The sequence below is a fragment of the Triturus cristatus genome, chromosome 8 (assembly GCF_964204655.1).
Source record: "Triturus cristatus chromosome 8, aTriCri1.1, whole genome shotgun sequence".
NCBI lineage: Eukaryota > Metazoa > Chordata > Amphibia > Caudata > Salamandridae > Triturus > Triturus cristatus.
Genome location: NC_140591.1, coordinates 316,327,853 through 316,350,196, shown reverse-complemented (window position 1 = coordinate 316,350,196; position 22,344 = coordinate 316,327,853). Strand labels below are relative to the sequence as shown.

The 22,344-nt window shown below is 43.8% G+C and overlaps 1 protein-coding gene across 1 annotated transcript in view; it reads left to right on the top strand.

The window, feature by feature from the left end:
* The window catches only part of MIPEP (mitochondrial intermediate peptidase), a 596,799-nt gene that overhangs the window by 322,167 nt on the left and 252,288 nt on the right, over positions 1 to 22,344 (top strand). Inside the window, exon 16 of the mRNA XM_085621596.1 lies at positions 17,985 to 18,104. Coding sequence (XP_085477722.1) covers positions 17,985 to 18,104 — 120 coding nt within the window. The remainder of the gene's footprint in view (positions 1 to 17,984; positions 18,105 to 22,344) is intronic.

Sequence of the window (22,344 nt, the reverse complement as noted above, 5' to 3'; positions counted from 1 at the left end):
TTTTCATGTCTATTGTATTAATAAACAACTATTGTGATGCTCATCTCTAAATTAGACAGTGCCACCATGTGGCTGACTGTCTCAAGCACCGGAAACCCCAGGCACAAATTAAGCACTGCATATGTATACTAAATAAGATGTGTTTTTTTTTAAACGTTTTCAACAGCATAAAATGTACATGTATTCTAATGTGTGTCTGAAACCTTTAAATCATCTGGAAAATTATGGGCGCTTTGGCCTCAAAGAGTATCTTTACAGTCCTTTTGCCTATATTTCGCATAACAAACTTATTGGAAAGTCCTAAACCAGATAGATGTGCAGGATTACCACTGGGTGTTCCACTAGAACTACTGCTGTTCTTGGCTCTGGGGCAGGACAACGGATCCACTGACATTAATATATGTGCAGATTGCACCGGAACATTTACTTTTTGGCTTCACAGAGCAGTGGCTTGGCTACAGATCTGAAATATCTATAGCTGTGGTCTGGTGGATCTGGTGCATACATATTTTAATAGGGTTAAGTTAATCGACCGAAACATTCCTTAAGATGCATGATTTTATTTGAGTTGTTAATCTGGCTTGTTCCACCGTGCTTTGTGAGAAGGTGGGAAACTATTTTTTATTGAAAAGGAAATGGTTAGAGGCAGACAGCTTCATGATTGTACAAGTACATTTTGTAAACTGGTCTCCAGATTGCCATACTCCAAACTGCATTTCTACTCTACAGCAACAAACACAAGCATTTGCACAGCCAATAGGTCTCGCCTTTGGGACCTTATAAGTATTTAGTTATGCAGCACAATATCCTTGGTGCAACAACATCAACTGTTGCATGGCTAAACACTTATAAGGTCCCAAAGGCGAGGCCTATTGGCTATGCCAATGCTTGTCTTGTTATGGCAGGGGGCATCATGGAAAGCAGAAGGAGGGAGGGCTAGTGTGAATAATCCACTATGGACAACAGTAGGCAGGGTGGGAGCAAGACAACACAGACAACGGGTGGGAGCAAGACCACATGGACGGAGGGAGGGAATGAACTAGCAAGTCAACATGGACAACAAGAGGGAGGGTGGGGGCAAGGCACCACGAACAACGGAAGGAGGGAGGGTGGCAGCAAGGCAACATGCACAAATGGAAGGAGGGTAGGGGAAAGGCAACATGGACAACTGGAAAGGGTGCTTTTCCTAATCAATATATTGAGACAAGGAGACATTGGTGACCAGGTAACCATGTGATCGACTAAGCTGTCCTCACTAAATTAGTGGTTGGCTCGTTTTTAGACCTCGCCTTAGCCAAGACCTTTTTGTTACACATAGATAGAGGGGATTTGTTTTAATCAGCCTCCTCATCCATTTTTTCGTTGTTGTTTTGTTCACATCTTGAGTACACTGCTCAGGGCAGTAGCTCAGTTCACTGCAGCCATTAGCTTCTTCCTCTGTGGGCGACTGCACAAGACACTTGCACATTGTTCACTTCCATCTTAAAATAGTTCCTTTCTCTTCAGTGACAATTTTAAATACCACCTAAATTCGCTTGTACGCGAGTGCCTTGTTCAATGGTGATTTGTTTGCCATCTCTTTTTTTAAAGCCTCTTTTTTAAATGTAAGTGACATTGTAACATTGAAGTTGACTGCAATTGACGGGCTTTGATAAAGTGCATGGCATAACTGAAAATCTTGTTATTTAAAAAAAAATCTTCTAGTAACTCGGGCACATTAGTAAATGCTTTTTAATTTTAACATTGTGATTGCAATCGTGCTTAGATTGTCTTTTTTATACTTATATTTGAGGCGCATGCGTGTCATAATACATAAACAAAATAAAGGATCGTACTGGCTGGCTCAGGCGAGACCGTGCTTTGCCAGTGCTTGTTTTCCTTGTAAAACAAATGTTTTTGGTGTAAAGACTGGAATGAGCGACAGTTATATGAGACCTGATTCACAATGATTTTTCTACAAGTAGGTGTGATTCTCCTACTATTCTTAATACTCCTTAATTCCAAGAGTAAGCGAGACATACTCTTTTTTTTACTCAGAATCAGTTTATTAGATTTTCGACAAACAGTACAGCACAATAACTTGGCATAACATTGGATGGTAGTGGTGTGAGTGCATAGACAAGCTCGAAACATATATGCGCATAACAGTAATTTCAGCCTCTACCCAGGGCAGAAATGTAACAACCTAAGCAAGTGTAGGCCCAGGAGGCCAAATGGGGTGGAGACTCAGCTAGGAGAAAAGCCAGACAACACCATGAAGCGTACATAAAGGTATGAGGATTGGCCCCGGTGTCTGCTAAATTATGAGTTGGAGGGCCAGGCCAGCTAGACAGTACATCCCCTCCCTGAGACAACTAATGGTTGGTAGCTGTGAGGCGGCGCCTAAGGAAGAACGATCAGGCCCTACCTGACCATGCTCAGACAAGGGGACCAGGGGGCCAATGGGCCCAACCATGAAGAAAAAAAAGAAGGGTTAACTAAACCCAAGGAGAAGAGGAAAGGGGAACCTCCAGCTATGCAGCGCCAGTAAGCATTGAAGAAATCTGTAGGGGAAGAAGCAAGTGGGGGAGGGGGCCCACACGGGGAGGAGAGCCCTCTCTCCCACTAATGCCCATCAGTGTTCAGGGTGCCACCATATTGCCAAGTGAGGCCGTTAGTCAAAAAAGTGAAGGGCTCGAAGCCTAGGTGCCCAGAAGCACAGGTATTCCTTTCAAGACATATAATCGAAAAGAGGCGAGTAGATTTCTTTTCAAATAACGTTATCTGGTGTGACATTTGCTCCATAGCCAAGGTATGCTATAGCCAAGTGAACCAGGCCGCCACTGAGAGGGCAGACGTGGTCTTCTAGGCAAGAGCTATAAGTGGCTTTGCTGCTCCAGTCATGTGGAGGCCTGGGTACCAGTCTGCGTGAGTTGCTGCCTCTAGTGCAACCGGGCAAACACCTGTGATGATTATGCAGTAATCCGCTGGTATGGGAAACCCCAATGTGCTCTTAATATGCCCCAGGATTTATTTCTAAAATATAGTGGTGGAGGACACAACCACCATATATGCTGGAAATCACCAACCTGCGTGCCACACTGCCAACAAGTAGCTGCTACCGCAGGGAACATGGTGTGTAAGTTTGCAGGGGTGTAGTACTATTGTAGCATTAGTTTATATGCTGATTTTGGCTGGGAGATGCTGCTATGGGTCTTGGGAATCTCACGGCACTGACGTTTTCACTGTTTCTGGGAAATGCCCAGAGTACTATCATGATCCCATTTAGTTGTACAGACTGTTGTAGAAAACTTTATGTTTTGGAAATGAGCCCCCTAGAGCCCTCAAAGAAAGCCTTGCACTAATATTTCGAATTGGGTAAGGGGATGAGGGGCTCCTGCATTGGGTGGGGGAGGGAGGGGATTAATAGAGCTGTGCACTATCTGGGAGTTCAGGAAGGGAAAGGAGGTGAGGTGTCTCCTAATCTGTCCCATATCTCAAGGACTGTGCAGGTCAGTGTTGCCAGGTATGCACTGCGGGATGATGTTGTCTCGGAAGCCAGGCCAGGTCTACAGGCCACCGCCCAGTCCATATGCAGCCAAAGCTTTTCACTTTCCCTGACCACCCACTTGGAGATGTAGCGCTGATGAGCAGCCCAATAGTAGTCTAGTAGATCAGGGCATGTGAGGCCTCCGCGGTTCCGATGCAGCATCAGTAAATTGTTCGAAATGCGGGGTTCCTCCCCCTTCCAGATAAAGGATTGGAGCTCCCTTTGCATGGACTCAATGTCGTCGACTTGGATAGATGTTGGGAGGGCTGGAAGAGATACAACAGTTGCTGGAGGATATTCATCTTCACCACGTTTATACGACCCAATGAGGAAATATGGAGGGGTTTCCATCTCTGAAGGTCCTCCAGGATAGCCCTGTGAAACGGCAGCCAGTTCACGCGGATCCAAGTCTTCAGGGAAGAAGTGAGGCCAAGGTATTGTATGGAGCAGGTCACCCACTGGAGGGGAACGAGTTCTGGCAGGCATGGAACCTGCTGGGGTGGGAGGGTCAAGTTAAGTATGCAGGATTCAGTCATGTTAATCTTAAAGCCAAAGACCATTTCAAAAGTGCACAGGCTCTGGACCACTGCATGGAGGGAATTTTCTGGCTATGTCAGCGCCAGCAATGAATCATCAGCAAATAGCAGGGCCTTATGCAGCTTTCCTCTAAAGGGAATGCTGGCTATAGACTGGTTTTGCCTTAGGTAGATGGCCTGGGGTTCCACCAAAAGGCCAAAAAGTAGAGGGGACACACCAGCCGGTTGCACCCGTGGAGAGTGAAAAATTGAGTGATCTGACCATTTACTCAGATGGTAGCCGTGGGCGCAATATAAGGGGCCATGATTTTAACAATCCTATTAGGGCCCAGCCCGATCTCAACCAGGTGAGCAAGACGCTCGATGTTGTTGGCGCCTGTTTATGTTTAAAAAAGCCGACCTGGTCGGTGTCTATCACCCCCAGCAGCAGGCTCTCCAGACAGTTAGCCAGCATTTTGGTGTAGATCTTGGCATCTGTGTTCAGCAATGCGATTGGCCAATAAGAAGCACAAAGAGTGGCGTCCTTACCCTGCTTAGGAATAAGCATTATCTCAGCGGCCAGTGACGTGTAAAGGAATTGTATAGCTCAGTCAGGTGCTGTTTCAAGTGGGGGAGAACAAGATTGTAAAATGAGACCGGGCCCAGAGTCTTCCCACTGGCAGCTCCTTAAGGGCAGAAATCAGCTCCACCGCTGTAAAGGGGCTTCAAGATCTTAAGCAATCCTGGGTACCAAGGGGGGCCTGGGGCAGTCGCGAAGGTAGGATTCAATGCAACTGGATCATCCACTTCGCTGGAATAGAGACTCTGATGAAAAGCTCAAAATACCTGCTGTTTTTCTGGTTCCCTGATGGCCATAGTGGAGTTACTCGCCTGCAGTTTAGAGATGTGGAAACAGGTGTATTGCATTCGTAGCCTGTGGGTCAAGAGGGTGCCCATCTTGTCGCCCACCTCGTAATATTTTTGCTTTAGAGCCAATGGGGACCATTCAGCCTTGTTAACCCGGTGTGCCCGCAGCTGGCCTCTCAGCACCACCATCTGACGTTTAGCGCGCACCACGGGGTGCTGTTTGTTCGAGTGCTCCGAAAGTACGGATTTCCTTAGTGAGGTTGGCTTCAAACAGCCAAGCCTTCCGCGTTATAGCTATCGATATTGAGAAGATGACACCCCTGATAGTCGTATTAAAACCATCCCGGGGCATATGGGGGGGGGGGGGGGGGAGTGTCTGTGAGGGCCTGGAGCTCAAAGTATTCGGTTATTGCCTCCTTAATGGAGGCAGTATCTACCGGGTCGCGCAGGAGAGCTGTGGGTGCCAGCGCCAGCAGGGGGAATGGGGGTGGGGAGGAGGGGACCCCACATGAAAGCCTCACATGGAGTCCATGCGAGCTTGACGTGGGCGTGGTCTGAGGAAGAAATGTCTGAATTCTGAGCCGGCTCAAGGCCCCTTAGGAAGGAGTGTATGAGGCATATGTAGTCGATGCAGGAGTAGGATAGGTGTACATGCGAATAAAAGAAGTAATGCCTCACATCCGGATGTGAATATCGCCATGCGTCGCCAATCTTGCGTCTGCAAGCTCCCTTCATAGCTGTCCAGACATGGCACCCGTGCTCTGAAAGTGTGACGGGTTCATGTATATTTCGGGGTCCCAGACTAGATTAAAGTCCCCTCCCACTATGATGTCCCGTCTAGCAGAGCCCAGTTGGTCTTTGAGTACCCCACATAGGAATGTGTGTTGTGCGTGATTCGGGCATATAAATTGAGGAGGATCAAGACAGATTTCCCCCTCTCAACCATCAGGGTTAAGAATGCCCTCCTGGGTGCCTGGAAGCCTCAGCAGCTTGGAGTAGAAACATTTCTTAAAGAGATAGCAACCGCCGCTGTTTTAGAATCGGCGTAAGCCCACTGTTGGCAAGGCTATAAGGGGTGGGTATGCAGTGACAGTCTTCTCTAAGCAGGTGCGTTTCTTGTAGAAAAATATCAGAGACCTGCTGGAGGAGGTGGTGCCAAATTTGTTACTGCTTGCTGAAGGAATTGAGCCCTCTGACCTTTAGGGACAAAAGCTTAACATTGGTCTACCGGAGGTTGGTGTCGCAGCCTAGTGACAGTGCGAGTCTCTATGGATCCCAGCTATAGATCGTCCACTCTCGCGCCCACAGAGGTGATGTTTGTGCAAAGGTCTTGAATAGAGCTTTTAAAATCCAATTTGAGGGAGCTAATTTCCAGCTGGATGTCATTGAAGAATTTCTCAATATAGTATTGCCTGATAGGGAGAGTAGCGGGAATCCCAGGGGACTTTGAGTAGGAGTCGCCTTTGCCACTTACGTGCGCGGAGGAAGTTTTGACCCAGAGGGAGGCAACCAAACTGTCCCTGGTACTTTTGCCTCTGAGCATAGCAAGGGAGGAGGGCGCTGATGCTAGCCTTGAATTCTGCGTTGGAAGTGCGTAGGCCACTACCGACCACCCTGAGATGCTGTAGATCATGTGGGGAGGGGACCCGAGTGGGAATGAGCTCGGAGGATAGCAGCCTTGTGTCCTGAGGCACCGGCCATGGAGAGGCCTGGGAAACGCCGTGATGTGGTCAGGTTAAATCAGTTTCTCTGCAGGGCCTCTAGGGCGCTTGGACAGGATTTGGGGCGGGTTCCCCCAGGTCTCCAGGCACACTCACCTCACTGCGCCAGCTTCAGCACCATGTCGCTGCCAGAGTGGGCCGCCTGTGCTTAAAATGTTGTACAGTCCCCCTCAACTCTCTTTTACGGCCCCCACTGGGCAGATCATAGATGCCTCCTGCTCATCTTTGGTCGTTGCCACAATGAAGGGTGCGCCAGGTTTCAGGTTAGGCTTGCAGACTTGCAGCACTGAGGCCTCCCTCCAGGCCAGCGACGACCACTGAGAAGAAGGCCATCCAGCAGGGAAAGCAAGAGGTTGCCCAGGATCCCCAATCCGCTTCTCACTGCCCTTCGGCACTGTGTGCCTTGTCAATTCGAGAGGCCCTCCCCGGAATCACTGTGGCCATTGCTTGGTCTTAGGACCCCTGGGATACACCGGTTGATAGTTAAGGGGTCACACTGAGCCCAGCGATGACACTTCTTTGTGACAACCGCCAGAGCCACGGGCTTAGGGCAAGACAGGCGGAGTTGCTTCCTTCTGCTTCTGTACTTGCGCTGTCTCTCAGGGGGAGGGGAGCGCCAGCCGAGCCCCAGCGAGCACCAGCGTCCAAGGGCCCCTCTGCACCTGCTACAGTCTCTCTAGAGAAGGCCTCCTGAGTGCCAAAATCGAAACCGTGGCCTCCAATCCTCAATGTAGGGGCCCTGAGCCGGTGCACACTTCTTAGCCTTGGGGGGCTGTCCCCAGCAAAGCAGCAGCTGGCACGTGTGTCTGGGCCCCCCAGAATGCGACTGCCAGTTGCAGTAAGGCCCTGCCGGGCCCGCTTCCGCAGATTGCATGATGTTACAACGCATGCCATTACAACACGTTTTTCACAATGCATATGCCATTACAATACATTACCATTACAATGCAAACTTTTACAACGCATGCCTTTACAAAGGAATTTCGTAGTAAACACATATGCGTGATCAAGGTGTGTATATATATATATATATTCACTGAAAAAAACAAAGGTTTCAGGGGCGTTATAGTTAGGAATTGGCATTTAAAAAACCTTAGAAATTCACTAAAAAAAACATAGGTTTCAGGAGCGTTATAGTTAGCTGGACATTTCCCTCGTACAAAACCCTAGAAATTCCCCTGTTATAGTTAGTTCAGCTAACTATAACTCATGCCCCCGCAATGCACTGCTGATGACGTCACATATTACATCACTCATGACATCACTGATGACATCACTGATGACATCACTGATGACATCACTGATGACATCATCCAGTGAATGTGTGTTTTTCTGAAAAGTTTAAATACGTTTTATTTATTTATAGTGAAAGAACTATGGAAGAATGAGTGGGTGTATAAGTGTGTGAATGGGTGATTTTTTAGGTGCGTAACTGACTCTATAAGTGAGTCATTAAATGTATCTTACTGCAGACTAGTGACTAAACTGTGTGAATGTCTTTGTGTCTGTGTGTTGGTTTATAAGTGGCTGCATGGTTTTGTGAATAGCTATATGAGTGTCTATATAGGGTTATTGATTGGTTGTCTGAGTATCTGTATGGGTGCCTGAGTGTTTGTGTGGGTAGGGTGTGTGTGACTCTGTGCATAGATGTCTGAGTGGGTGATTCAGTGGGTGCATGGTTTTAAGAGTGCATGTGTGATGGACTGTATGGTTGGGTGACTGTATGTAAGGGTGTGTTAGTGATTGAATGTATATCTCAGTTGTGCATGTGTCAGTAACTACATATGTGAAACACAGTGTATATGTGTGTAAGAGTATATAACTATTTATATGTGAGAGTGTGTGATTTTGGGAGTGGCTGTATGGATGAGTGTGTGATTGTATCAGTAATAGTATAAGAGCGTCAGAATTTGTTAGTATTTTTATGAGTAAGTAAACTTGAGTGTATTTAACTTTATAGGTGAGTAAATTGGACTGTAATTAATTATTTGCATGACTGACTAGGTGTGTCAGTACCTCAATGGATGATTGGCGGTGTGTGAGTGTCTATATAGGTGTATAAATGCATATGATTGTCCTGTACTGAGTGACTGTAAGTATGAGTGACTGTACAGGTGAGTGAGTGGAGGTGTAAGTAGATCTAAGAGTCAATGAGTGGGTATGTAGTTATTGGTATTGGAGTATCTATGGTTTTCAAAATGGCCGTCTGAAATTTTGAGTCGGTGTATCAAAGGTTATATTTAGGTGTGACAAGATGCACTAATTTATCACATGGATGACGTTATCAGTGATGTCACTGACCATGTCATGAGTGATGTAATATGTGACATCATCAGCAGTGCATTGCGGGGGCGCGAGTTATAGTTAGCTGAACTAACTATAACAGGGGAATTTCAAGGGTTTTGTACGAGGGAAATGTCAAGCTAACTATAACGCCCCTGAAACCTATATTTTTTTTTAGTGAATTTCTAAGGTTTTTTAAATGCCAATTCCTAACTATAACGCCCCTGAAACCTTTGGTTTTTTTCAGTGAATTTCAAAGGTTTTTAAAATGCCAATTCTTAACTATAACGTGCATGAAACCTATGGTTTTTTCAGTGAATTTCAAAGGTTTTTTAAATGCTAATTCCTACCTATACCTTATCTCTAAAGATATCATGTTTAATGATTTTCATTGGATTCCTATATTTTTCAATTTCAGTGTGTCAATTTCATTAATTATGTTTTTTTGAAATTCTTTTTTATCACCATTTTTTAAATTTATTTATTTAATTAATTCTTTAAAAAATAAAAAGTATTATTTGTTTTTATTGGGTTTTTCAAACATATTTTTTATATTTTTAAAAATATTTCTTTAACTATATGTTCAAAACTTTATTTTACATATTTTTTTTCAATGGTTTTGGATCCGCGCACCCTATGCACACTGTTCTCGATCCCTACGCGGAAGCATCCGCGCACGGTATGCGTTGGGTACGTGTTTAGTGCGCGATCGCAATACAACAGGTACGCAACTCCCAGCCTATAGGCGACACGTTCGATGTACGTAACGCGACGTTTACGCGCTTCCGCGATGCGTCATCTGCGTCTATGACGCGGTTGGTGTGCGGATCCCGCAAAATATTTAACATTTAAAAAAACATATATATATGTATTTCATGTGAATATTAATTGAAGACAAACTCTAAACTAGTCTTAAAACTAATATATTTTTACATCTAATCCTATAATTCTTTTAAATTCAATTTCGCGGATGCGCGCTGAGTGTGTGCTGCGCAAGCGCAGGGTGCGCGGATCCCATGTGACCTGCAAAAAAAGAGATTTGATTGGTTCATCACACTTCCTGTTCTAACTATTGAAATACCCCACCCAATTCAATCATTCTTCTTTGACCTTCATTTGAGCATCTCTTTGCAGAGAAGAAGATTTTTTAGACTAAGTTTACACTTAGCTCTAACTTTTTTCAACTAAAAATGGCTTCAGGGCAGCAGGCATCACCTGCATCTCCTCATACATCTGAGGATGAAGTTTTGGAGGAGGCACCACGCCCACGTTTTTCGTCAGTGCTGTGGAAATGTTTTACTTTTCCCGAGGAGCAAAAAAAGACCAATGCCACCTTGGTCACGTGCAAGATTTGCAAAAGAGTTCTGTTGCGAGGGGATCCTAACAAGAAATACTCGTACGGCACGGCAAGTATGATGAAACACCGAAGGACCCTTCATCCAAACAATCTTGCACAAGAAGAGTGCAAACGGATGAGAAACACTCCTATTCTGTATCTGTAAAAAAGAATCACAAATAAATGTATTTTAATAACTTTCAAATTTATACTATTCCATTACTGTACAAACACATTTTATATAAAAACTGACTAAGAAACTATAACCCTGAACCACAAGTGTGATGATGGTTAAAACACTGCATGCATAGTGCATACTACTTTGAAGCAGTTCATGCCCTAAAGCCTACCTCACTAAAAGACTACATGCTAAATGACTGAATAATTACACTACTATAAGGAGACACACTGGGTGAGTAACAGGGTGTTTGCTAGAAGTGTATGAATACTGACTGGGGAATTGAAGGTGTGAAAGACAACTGTATAGGTGGTTAGAGGCCTGCATGCATAGTGAATAGGCATTTGAAGCAGTCTATGTGCTAAGGCCTGGCTCACTGCATGAGTACTTGGGAACTGACGGAATGATTAGAGTACAGCAAAGAGAGTGCCTGGGTGAATTTATAAGTGGTTGGCTTTTGACACAGTGAATGGATTAGTACTTGGTACTGAATGGGTCACTAGAGGAGTGCAAAGGGAGTGACAGGATGTTTGCTGGACTGTATGGATACTGACTAGGGAATGGAAGATGTGAAAGGCAAGTGTATAGTATGTTAGAAGACTACATGCATACTGCATAGACATTTGAAGCAGTCTATATAGTAATGTATGGTTCACAACATGAGTACTTGGAAACTGACTAAATCATCAGACTACTGCTAGGACAGTGCCTGGGTAAAACTTTTAAATGTTCAGTTCTGGCACAGTGAAGAGAATAGTACATGGTACTGCACTTTAGTGTCAAACCCTGACTCATTTTATCAATGCATAAGCAAAGAATAGCTTCTAAAGCTACTAAAACTTGACAACATGACCGGTTTTAAAACATTTATCTGTCAGCAAATACACGATGTTACCAAATGCTTCTATCACAATCCTTACCCAAATGCACACAGACTCACGGTGTGATTTTAGACAAGCAACACTATCCTAGGAGTTTACCAAAACTCATTCACTAGTCTAGAAGAGGTTAGGGTACTGCACACAATCTACATATTAAAGTACAGCACATTAGTGTCAAAGCATGATTCATTTTATCAATGCATAAGCAAAGACTGGCTTCTAATGCTACTACAATTTGACATGACAGGTTTTAAAACAGATATCTGTCACCAAATACACAATGTTACCAAATGCTTCTCTCACACTGGTTCCCAAATGCACACAGACTCACAGTGTGATTCTAGGCAACAACCACTATACCTAGGAGTTTACAAAAAAATATTCACTACTGTGGAAGTGGTAAGGAAACTGCATACAATCTACATATTTCAGGACTGCTCTTTTGTGTCAAAGCCTGACTCATTTAATCAAAGCATAAGCAAAAACTGCCTTCTAATGCTAGTAAAACTTGACAACAAGACAGGTTTTAAAACAGTTATCTGTCAGCAAATACACAATGTTACCTAATGCTTCTCTCACAGTGGTTCCCAAATGCACACAGACTCACAGTGTGATTCTAGACAAGCAACACTATCCCTAGCAGCTTACCAAAACATATTTCTTCATCTACAAGGAGTACTACATTTTAGTATAGAAACATAACTCATTTCACAAATTCATAAACAATGACTGGTTTCTAATTCTACCAAAATATAAAAACAGCACAGTTATCTGTCTGCAAACACATGAAAAACACAAATGTTTATCACAGAATGGTTTCTACATGCACACACACTGTCAATAAGATTGTAGAGAATAAAAGTACTCCCTATACTTTAGCAGGAGAAATACATTAGTCTGATTAAAATTAAAATAGACTACATACATCCCCTCACAATTAAATAACTCACCTTTCAAGTTGTTTTGTAGATTAAGAAGTATATCAGTCACACACCAGATTTTCTTTTACAGAATCTCTGCACTGTGCACCTCTCAGCAAAAACAAAGAATGGAAAAGTTTCCCTTTCATTTTCCACACATATACATGTAAACATCAAATCACAATCCTTCACACATATATTCAAAAGCAAACACACATTTCTATTGGTTGAACATTTCAACCCTTTCCAAATGTAATACATTTCAACCCTTCCCCCAATCTTCCTTCTGCCTGTTACCATAGAAACAGGTCATGGAACACTGCACTGAGCACACAGGTCACAAGTTCAGCACACAATGTTGCTAAACAAGACAGCAAGTGTGCTTAACTTTTCAACATATCAGCTTATCATATATAATGTTCCGTACAATCAGTTTTTGTTAACCAATAAGAATCATGCCTTTAAAAAACAGAAATATACACCCTACCTTTCAGTGTAGAAAGTTGTCATACAACCAATGATTTCTTGTCTTTTTTCAAAAAATTTTCCCTTGGATCCGCGCACCTAACGCGAGAGAATCCATGCACCCAACGCGATAGAATGCGCGCACCGTGCGCGCATTTTGACGTTTTTTTTTTTGTTTTTTTTTAAATAGGGGGGCCCCAGGGGGTCCTTCTGGGACCCCCTAAGCACCTCTAGAGGGTCAGAGTATTTCCAATCTGCCCCCTTTATATGTTTTACACACTTATTCCCCTTGCTTCTTCAGCCTCGCTTCTACCGAGGCAGAAAATGGCAGCCAACAGTTCCTGGTTTCGAATGTAGACAGACACTCGACAGCCAATTAGCATTCAGCGCGCGATCGGGAGGGTGCGCGCTCGGTTCGAGGAGGGTGCGCTTACGGTGCGGGTAGGGTGCGCGGATCCTCCCCGGCCATAGATATATGTGTACTTTTAACTCTAATTTTCTCAGGAACTACTGAACGGATTCACACCATTTATGCAAAAGGTACGAGTCTGAACTGAGGACTACCTCTTTGCCAAATTTGGTGTCATTCCGTTCAGCGGTTCGGGTTGTAGCTGCGACAACAGATCCTATGGAAAATTGCATGGGGAAAACGCGTTTTGGGACCCCCCTTTTTTCTCGGACCCCGCTTGACGGATCACCGCAAAATTTTCCGGGTAGGAGCGGAGCGGACCTGGCCAAAAGTTTGGAAAATTTCGCGAGGATTCATCAACCGGCGCCAGACTTATTGGGAATAGAATGTTGCGGATTTCCTATGGAAAATAGGTCCTAACTATAACTATCTACTGGCGACCGCCAATAGATAATATATATATATGTGTGTGTGTGTGTGTGTGTGTGTGTGTGTGTGTGTGTATATATATATATATATATATATATATATATATCCATCCTCCCTCCAGTTTTGGGAGCCTCCCTCGAGCCTTGGTCGCAGGCGTTGATGATTGCTAGAATACACAACCACCCAATTTCAATGCCTGCCAGTGTGTGCCTCCGTAGCCCATTCAAACTGCAACATCCAGCATGCACTGCACCCTGATAAATGTCCACTGGACTCATACGAATCCTCCATGTTCGGGAGCAGTGCATGCTGGATGTTGCAGTTTGCATGGACTGCGGAGGCACACATTGGCCGGCATTTAAATTGGATGGTTGTGTATTCTAGCTATCACCAACACCTGTGACCAAGGCTCGAGGGAGAGCTGAAAGTGTCTGGTTCAGTCATGGACAGCACATTGTCACTTTTATTTTCAGAACAACAACAGTAATTGCGAGATCTGGCTTCAAGAACTCTGAAATTACAAAAGCGAATTGCTCCCTTCCCATGTGCAATGTCTGAAGCCACTATTACCGTGATCCATAAAGAGGGTAGGGACCCCCTAGAAGTCAACAAATATAGACTCATTTACTTCTAAATGTGGACTGTAAAATATATGCAAAAATCCCGGCATCCAGAATAGAGAGAATTCTTTGACTGGCTTCGTCAAAGGTAGACATGACTCGGACAATGTCTGACTTTTCTGCCACGTTATTGAGCAAGCTAGATCGTTAACATTATGCACAATAGCTATGGCCTTGGACTCGGAAAAGGAAAAGGCCTTCGATAAGGTCTCTTTGTCTTTTCTTTATGCGGTCATGCATAGATTTAATCTTGGATAATCCTTTATCCGTCAAACATTCATGCTATATGCCCAACCTTTGGCCTGTGTCAGAGTTAATGGGTTCTTATCCAATAAACTAAATTTAGCCTAGGTACTAGACAAGCATGTCTCCTCTCTTCCCTGCCTCTTAGCCATTGAGCCTCTTCACACCTCCATCAGAACTAACACACTTTCAAAAGGCATACATATCAAAAACACCCCCTACAAAGTTGCCACCTACGCAGACGACGTTCTCATATTCTCACAAGAGACCGAAAACACCATTCTGCAGTCTTCTCAGTAATAAACTCCTACACGCAGGTTTCAGGTTACATCATTAACCTTGAAAAGACAGAAGTCTTCCCCCTAAATAATCTAACTCTTCAGTCATGCGTAAACAACACTCAACTACGTTGGCAATCCTCACAGGTCAAATATTTTGGTATACACTTTAAACATAACCTAGAAGACACAAAGAAATTAAATGAGGAGATTCTCCTTAAGAAAATCAAAAAAAACCTTATCTGCCTGGGCGCTAAAATTCATGACATGGTTGGGTCGCGTGGAATGTATTTAAATGATGATTGCTCCACAAATAACTTTTATCACTTCCATGCTTCCTGTACAGCTATTGAATAGTTTCTTCAAGTAGACAGACTTTGTAATTTCCAAATTCCTCTTGAAAGGGAAGAAGGCTGAAATAGCTGTCAAGAAACTAAAACTAAACAAAGGTTCTGGAAGCTTTAATATCCCAAACACAAGCAAAAGAATCACTTCCGAAATTGAAATTAAATGGTCCGAACCTACTCCTAGCTTCTCAGTCTCTGCCCTAGATGATACGTCATGGAAAAAGACATGGACATATACCCTCAAAAACAAAATATACCCCACTCTCTCACAATGTAAGTACTGGATACTTCATAGAGTGTACCGGGTGCCTAAAAAACTTTCGAAATTAGGGCTTATAGACTCAGACGTGAGCTGGAACTGCCAATACTCCCCAGGCACAATCTCACATGTTTTTTCAATGTCTAAAGCCACCATTTATAGAGCAAGATCTGCCTGGTCGCTAACATTTATGACCTGGTGGGGTCGCGTGGAATGTATTTAAATGATGATTGCTCCACAAATAACTTTTATTACTTCCATGCTTCCTGTACAACTATCGAATAGCTTCTTCAAGTATATAGTCTTTGTAATTTCCAAATTCCTCTTGAAAGGGAAGAAGGCTGAAATAGCCGTCAAGAAACTTAAACTAAACAAAGGTTCTGGAAGCTTTAATATCCCAAATTTCTTCAAATACCAACTTGCTTTTCTAATCAAACAAGCCATTGGGTGGTTCCAACCTAAAACACTAGCTACACCACAATGGGTGCATATCAAAGACTCCCTATCAAAATTATATGCTCTAATCTCGTCGTTAACATTGAAATCTGTCCCATCACAGCACTCCTAGTCTATACTCAAGGACACTAGAAATTGTTTCCACACAAAATCTAAAACTCTAATTTTGCGCTCCTGTGGAACAGTGCAAAAATAAAAATTGACATTGAGCCTCCGTCATGGACATCATGGTCATCAAATAATATCTTATTCCTCAAAGACATTGGCCCACCATCACATACTAAAATGTTTGCAGAATATCAGATCTCACAGAACCGTGGGAACATTGAATTCTAGAACTTCCTCAAACTAAAGGTCGCAATAAGAAAGATCCCCACCTCACACAACTCCAACCTGATTCCCCCTCTCTATATAAACGATATAAAATACCTCATGCTCCCTCGAAAATCTATAAATCCCTGAATTCTTCCAACACCATCAAAAGAATCACTTCCGAAATTGAAATTAAATGGTCCGAACCTACTCCTAGCTTCTCAGTCTCTGCCCTAGATGATAAATCATGGAAAAAGACATAGACATATACCCTCAAAACAAAATATCCCCCCTCTCTCACAATGTAAGTACTGGATACAACATAGAGTGTACTGGGCGCCTAAAAAACGTTTGAAATTAGGGCTTATAGACTCAGACGTGTGCTGGAACTGCAAATACTCCCCAGGCACCATCTCACATGTTTTTTCAATGTCGAAAGCCACCATTTATGTAGCAAGATCCAGAAAACCATTCAACATTGAGCTATCCCTGAATTTCTACACAGTTACCGTAGGCCCTAGCCCCATTTTTGCATCCTGAAACTAAATCACTCAGACATGTGTCTCATTGAGCTGCTTCTAACATTGTGAATAAAAAACATGTTATACAAATGGAAATCATATTGCAATCTCTCATACCATACCTGGTGGCCATGGGATTGCTTTACGAGAAGTGCAGTCAACATACTTTCTAACAACAACTACAACTGTCAGACTTCCCAGAAATTATGCAATAAACTAGACTCATAAAAGTAGCGGCTGGTGTCAGAGCAGAGTGGGGAGGCGGGATTGGGGGAAGTGGGAGACGACAACGAAAGAAGGGGGAAAAAATAACTTTCCTGCAGCCCATTGCATCCCCAGTCTTCTGCTCCTCTCATGGCTCCACTGCAGGCACAGGCTCCCAGACTCCCCAGCGGCTAATCCTGAGGCTGCTCTAATGCATGAGAGCAGCTACAGGATTGGCCTGAGCGCCCTCGATTTGTGCTCCCAGCGAGACTGGGAGCCTGTGCTTTCTGTCTCCAACCCGGCAACGCAGCTCGAGTTGGAGACAGCTTCAGTTCCCCTGATGGTTTAGCCAGTCTGAGACCGCTGGCAAAACAGTCAGCCGCACTGATAGCAGTGTGCACCACTCACCGTCTGTGCCTGTCATCCCACTAGCCCCACACCGAAGACTCAGCTGGGAAACAAAATAAAATGATAAACCCAAGTTTAGTATAGTTTTCTTTTTTTTACGTTGCTGGCAGGGGGGGCAACGCAGATTCATACCCGCAAAAAATCAAACCTCTTTGAAATATAACATTCCCTTGCCCCAAAGGAAGGTCTAAACCAACCCTTTGAATGCTGCTAAATGTCTTAATACAAATACCCATTCTGACATTGTTGCCAGTTTTCCATCAGGAACATCTCTCTTCTCTCCCCTCCCTCCCCCCCCCCCTTTTTTCTATCACTATCTTGCCCTTTTCTTATCCCCTATCGCATACCCTGTTCCCCTGGGAGTTTTCTTTACATTCATACGATCAATGAGCACACGTATGTCATTTAGCTATATACCCATCTGATTTAGATATATACCCATCTGATTCGTTTGATTCATGATTGTTTGTATACATCACAAGGACTATCTTTATTGTGGCTGTCCAATACCCCTCCCCCTTACCTCCCCAACTCTACAAACCCTTTGAAATGGAAATAGTACGGTTTGTTTTTTCAAATAAAACCAGTTAAATTGTGAAAACTGATTTGTTTTTATATTTTTATAGTATTGTACAATTGAGCTGTCATAAAATGTAGCCATACTGTAAGTCTTGTAACGATATACTTGGCTATACAGTAACGTTTTGAGTTTGTACTTGCTTTTATACCTTAACCTTTTTTGTTTACCACATGCTTAGATCTTTGTGTTTGAAAGTAAGCTAGATTTCTCTTTTTATGTTAAGGTTTTTTATTCCGTTTTGGATCAAATCTACCATGGGAAACATCCTTTAAAGAAATCTACTACAGACATTTTGAAGGAAACACAAGAGGCATTCTACGGTCTGCCGTATGTGCCTAACACTGTAAGTATATAAAATACATGTGTGTCCCTTGACAAAAAAGATATGAATATTTTATGACATTAGACTGTCAAATAGGTTTATGAAACAAAGGATTTGACAGCATTAGGCACAATTGAACCACTTTATCTGCGATCTTTCTTTACCTGCTCTGAGTGGATCTTCTGTTTTGGCTCCTGTTTTAAAGTGACCATGACTACTTTTTTTGTCTTTTGACGTTTTGCCTGTGATTATTACAAAGGTCCGTTTTTCTAGATTCTCTCTTCCATTTTAAATGTAGGTATTGGACCTTATGCTATCTGTTCCGTTAGTTATTTGAAACACTGTCGAAGCATCCTCTAGTTTTCTAAGTCCATAAATATTGTGAACTTTGTCTGGTCTGGTAGAATATGACTCAAGCCATGCTCCATTGTAGTGGTTCCTCACTTACTGGCCAGGAATCTTCTTCCAAATTGTAAACAAATTCCTTTCAGAATTAGCATCTAAATTGCATGCTCATAAGTTATACTCGTTGGGATGGGGGGTTTTAACTTTGGCAGTGTGGCTCTTAGATGCACAACTACAAGATTTCCTACGACCGTGATACAGGAATAATTTGTGGGACCGGAGGAGAAGGCAGCGGCTGTAGAATGTTTGACTAGTCTTATGTAACAAACATTCCCTGGTTTCGAAAGCTTTCAAGCACATCCTCTAGAAATGATAGATACTGTTGCTTCTGTGGCATGTTCCATGAACTCTGGATTGTGTTTAGCTGATACACCGGGATACATGTCATTAGATTCTCTTATGCAGGAGGTCTGACAAGACCTAAAGCGATAGGGAGACCAGAGGGAATCCAGACACAACACTCCCTGATCAAGGCATGCTTTTATGAACACTGACATCACTCTGCCTTCCAGTTAAGACAATAGCCATCTTACCCCTTCCAAGGGGAATCTTTAAACACTTCCATGCTTTTTACTTTGTTGGATGGAAACATGTTCTGGTCCTGAATGGGACACTCTGCTCCAGAGAGTGACAGAGCTCTCAGTTAATCCTTGGTCCAGAATCGGCTATAAATGTTCATGTGTTTTCTTGCTTTTTATCTTAAAATAAAGTTTTTTATAAAGTATTGCATAAAGGGTAGAGTGGTGTGTAGAAAATAGAAGATTCCGTATACAAAATCACTTACATATTTATGAGCAATATTTTGGAACAAATCATGAAGGTTAAAATAATTGTACATGCAGTTTCAGTAGACTATCATATAATCAGAAACGTACTGCAGTCAGCCTTTGATGTATTGTTCTTAACAAATGAACCTAAAAGCAGTATTCCTAATTCCACCTTAACTTAGAGTCCTAAGAATCAGATGTACTAAGCGACTGGTTGCAAATTGTAAACCAATGTTTTGTGTCCCGTCTATGATTTGGTATAGGACCCATAGGTTGCATCACAAAAGGTCTATTCGCAGTGGGTCAGAATGAATGTTTTCGGTGTAATTTGCAGCAAACACAGGGAGGCTGACCTGCAAGGAACGGAAGACCACCATCCATGTTTTTGCATTACAAAATGAGATACTTTTTTTGTAAAGCAGCGTGGGTTCCTAAATGTATCGAATGCTGCATTACAAAAATAAGTGTTTGGGGCATATGAGCTGCAGAATTCATACTACTGCATAGATCGCCATCTTGTGTTGGGCGCGGATGCTTGCACCTTGTTGTTGTCTTGGAAGAAGTCTTTTGTAGTCACGAGATAGGTGACTCCTCCCTTGGACGATAGTGTACATGGGCATCGACTCCATCTTCAGATTGTTTTTTTCCGCCATCAGGTTCGGATGTAATTTGCTGCGCTCCGGGTCGACGTCGGTCGATTCCCCTTTGACACGCAAAAAACTCTCACCGCTCAACGGTATTGTCTCGTTAGCGAATCTCTCTCCAGTTTCGAAGACATTCTCGAGTCCGGTCGTCGATGTGGGCCGTTGGGCCAATCGGCGCCATCAACCAGCATATGGAAAGGACTCCATTCAAAAAATGCAAGTGTGGGGCTAAATTCCCACACACAGATCTCCACGATGTCTGCAACCTTTGTCTCTCGCCAGAACACGAGAGTCGACATTGCCAGGCCTGTGACTCTTTCAGGTCCAAAAAGACTATAAGTGATCGCCGGGCCAAATGACACAAAATGTCCAGGTCAACCGTTCTAGCACCGGAGAACATCTTCGAGGCAGGCTCAGATGAACCAGACACAGGAGACGAGCAACCCAACATCTCCGAAGCAGAGGAATCGGAATCAGACGACCGGATGATTACTCCAGGTCAATGGAGCGTGAGTGCGTACGTCGACCCCCCTGCCCCGAAAAAACAAAAGGCTCCGGTCACACCTTCACCTTCGGGTCTGGGTCGGCACCGAGATAAGATTTCAGAAGCCCCACCTCCGGGCCCAGCTCTGAAGCATCAAAAACCTTCAACCAGCTCAGGATCGAGCCAGCCACATCATGGTACTGAGAAACAATCCTCGGCACCGAAGCATAAGCCCAAGGTCCCGCCGACACCGGAATCTTTGGCACCGAAACCCAAAGTCAACCGACCGAAGCAAACTCAGGCAAAACCTTTGGATCCGAAAAAACAGGCTAAGCCTTCGGGGTTGAAAATGCTACCACGGCAAAAGGAGACAAAAACACCTCCTAAAGACAAGCCGAAACACCACTCGGAGCCGAAGTCCTCGGCGCCGACAAAAGACAGTGGATCTAAAGAACTTTCCCATCCAGATCACCTGGATCCTAGGCAAAAAACTCTCTAAATTGACCCCATTACTGGAGATGTCACATCTATACTACCTAAAAAGAGGAAGCTGGACACCTCAAGAAGAAAGACTCATCCATCTCACCTATGAGGCCTTTCTCTCCACTTCCACAGCCTTCAAACACTCTCCAGTGCCTGCTTTTTCACCACAAGATGAGGATGATGATGATATGGGGAATGATGATGACGACATACTTTCACCTCATAATACAGATACTGATGATGACACCCACAGTATCCCACCTTAGGACCCTTGGGACGATTATAATGTCCCAGATATAACCGAGCCAGATTCATACCCCTCCAGATCATAGTATAGGGTTTCCGCAACTAATAAATAGAGCGGCACAAAACCATGGGGTCCAACTACATTCAGACCCTCAGGAGGAGGACTTTTTACTAGAGACATTTGCTCAGCCTCAAAAACAACAGACACTCTCCCTAAGCTCAAAGGGATGATTAAACATGCCCCTGAGGTTTTTAAAGACCCTGTTAGGGCTAGGGTTCTTAATCCTAGACTAGAGAAAAAGTATAAGCCAGCTCCAAGTGATCCAGCTTAAATTAAAGGTTAGCTCCCTCTGGATTCTTTGGTTGTAGCAAATGCCCGCAAACGGGCAAATTCCCAAACCACAGGAGAGCCCTTCCACCAGACAAAGAGTCTAAGTTACTCGACGCATCAGGCAAAAGAGTTGCGTCTCAAGCAGCAAATTTTTGGCGCATCGCCAATTCACAAGCCTTACTAGCAAGGTACGACAGGGCTCACTTTGATGAGTTTGAAAAGCTCATTCAACACCTCCCAGGCAAGAGGGAAAGCTAATCACCAATACCTCCATAAAGTGTGCCCTTGATGCAGCAGATACAGCATCCCGCACAATAAACACAAGTGTGTTACTGCGTAGACATGCGTGGTTACGCATATCTGGTTTTAAGCAAGAGGTGCAGTCTACCATCCTCAATCAACCCTTAAATCAGGAACACTTGTTTGGACCCACTGTGGATACATCTTTAGAAAGGATGAAAAAGGACACAGAGACAGCCAAATCAATGGGGGCTCTACAAGCAACAACTAGTAGAGGTTCTTTTCGTCTCTCCTTTTATAGGGGCGCCTCCAAGACCATTGGCACAGACAACACCTCTTCCACTTATAAAAATCCCACCCAAACCTCCCCTTACAGAGGTTACGTTAGAGGGAATTACAGAGGCAATAACAACAAAGGGAGAGGACGCGGGTCTAATACCCGCAACACCCCCACCACAAAACAGTGACTTCCTTCCACTACCCCCAGACCACTCCACTCGGGGGAAGACTATCACAATTCCTACCTATGTGGAATTCCATTACCACGGACAGGTGGATAAGACAAATTATCCAGTATGGTTACTGCCTGGACCTTATCGCTACTCCACCCAACATACCACCCAGAATGCGTCCCTTGTCCATAGAACATCTAACGCTTCTC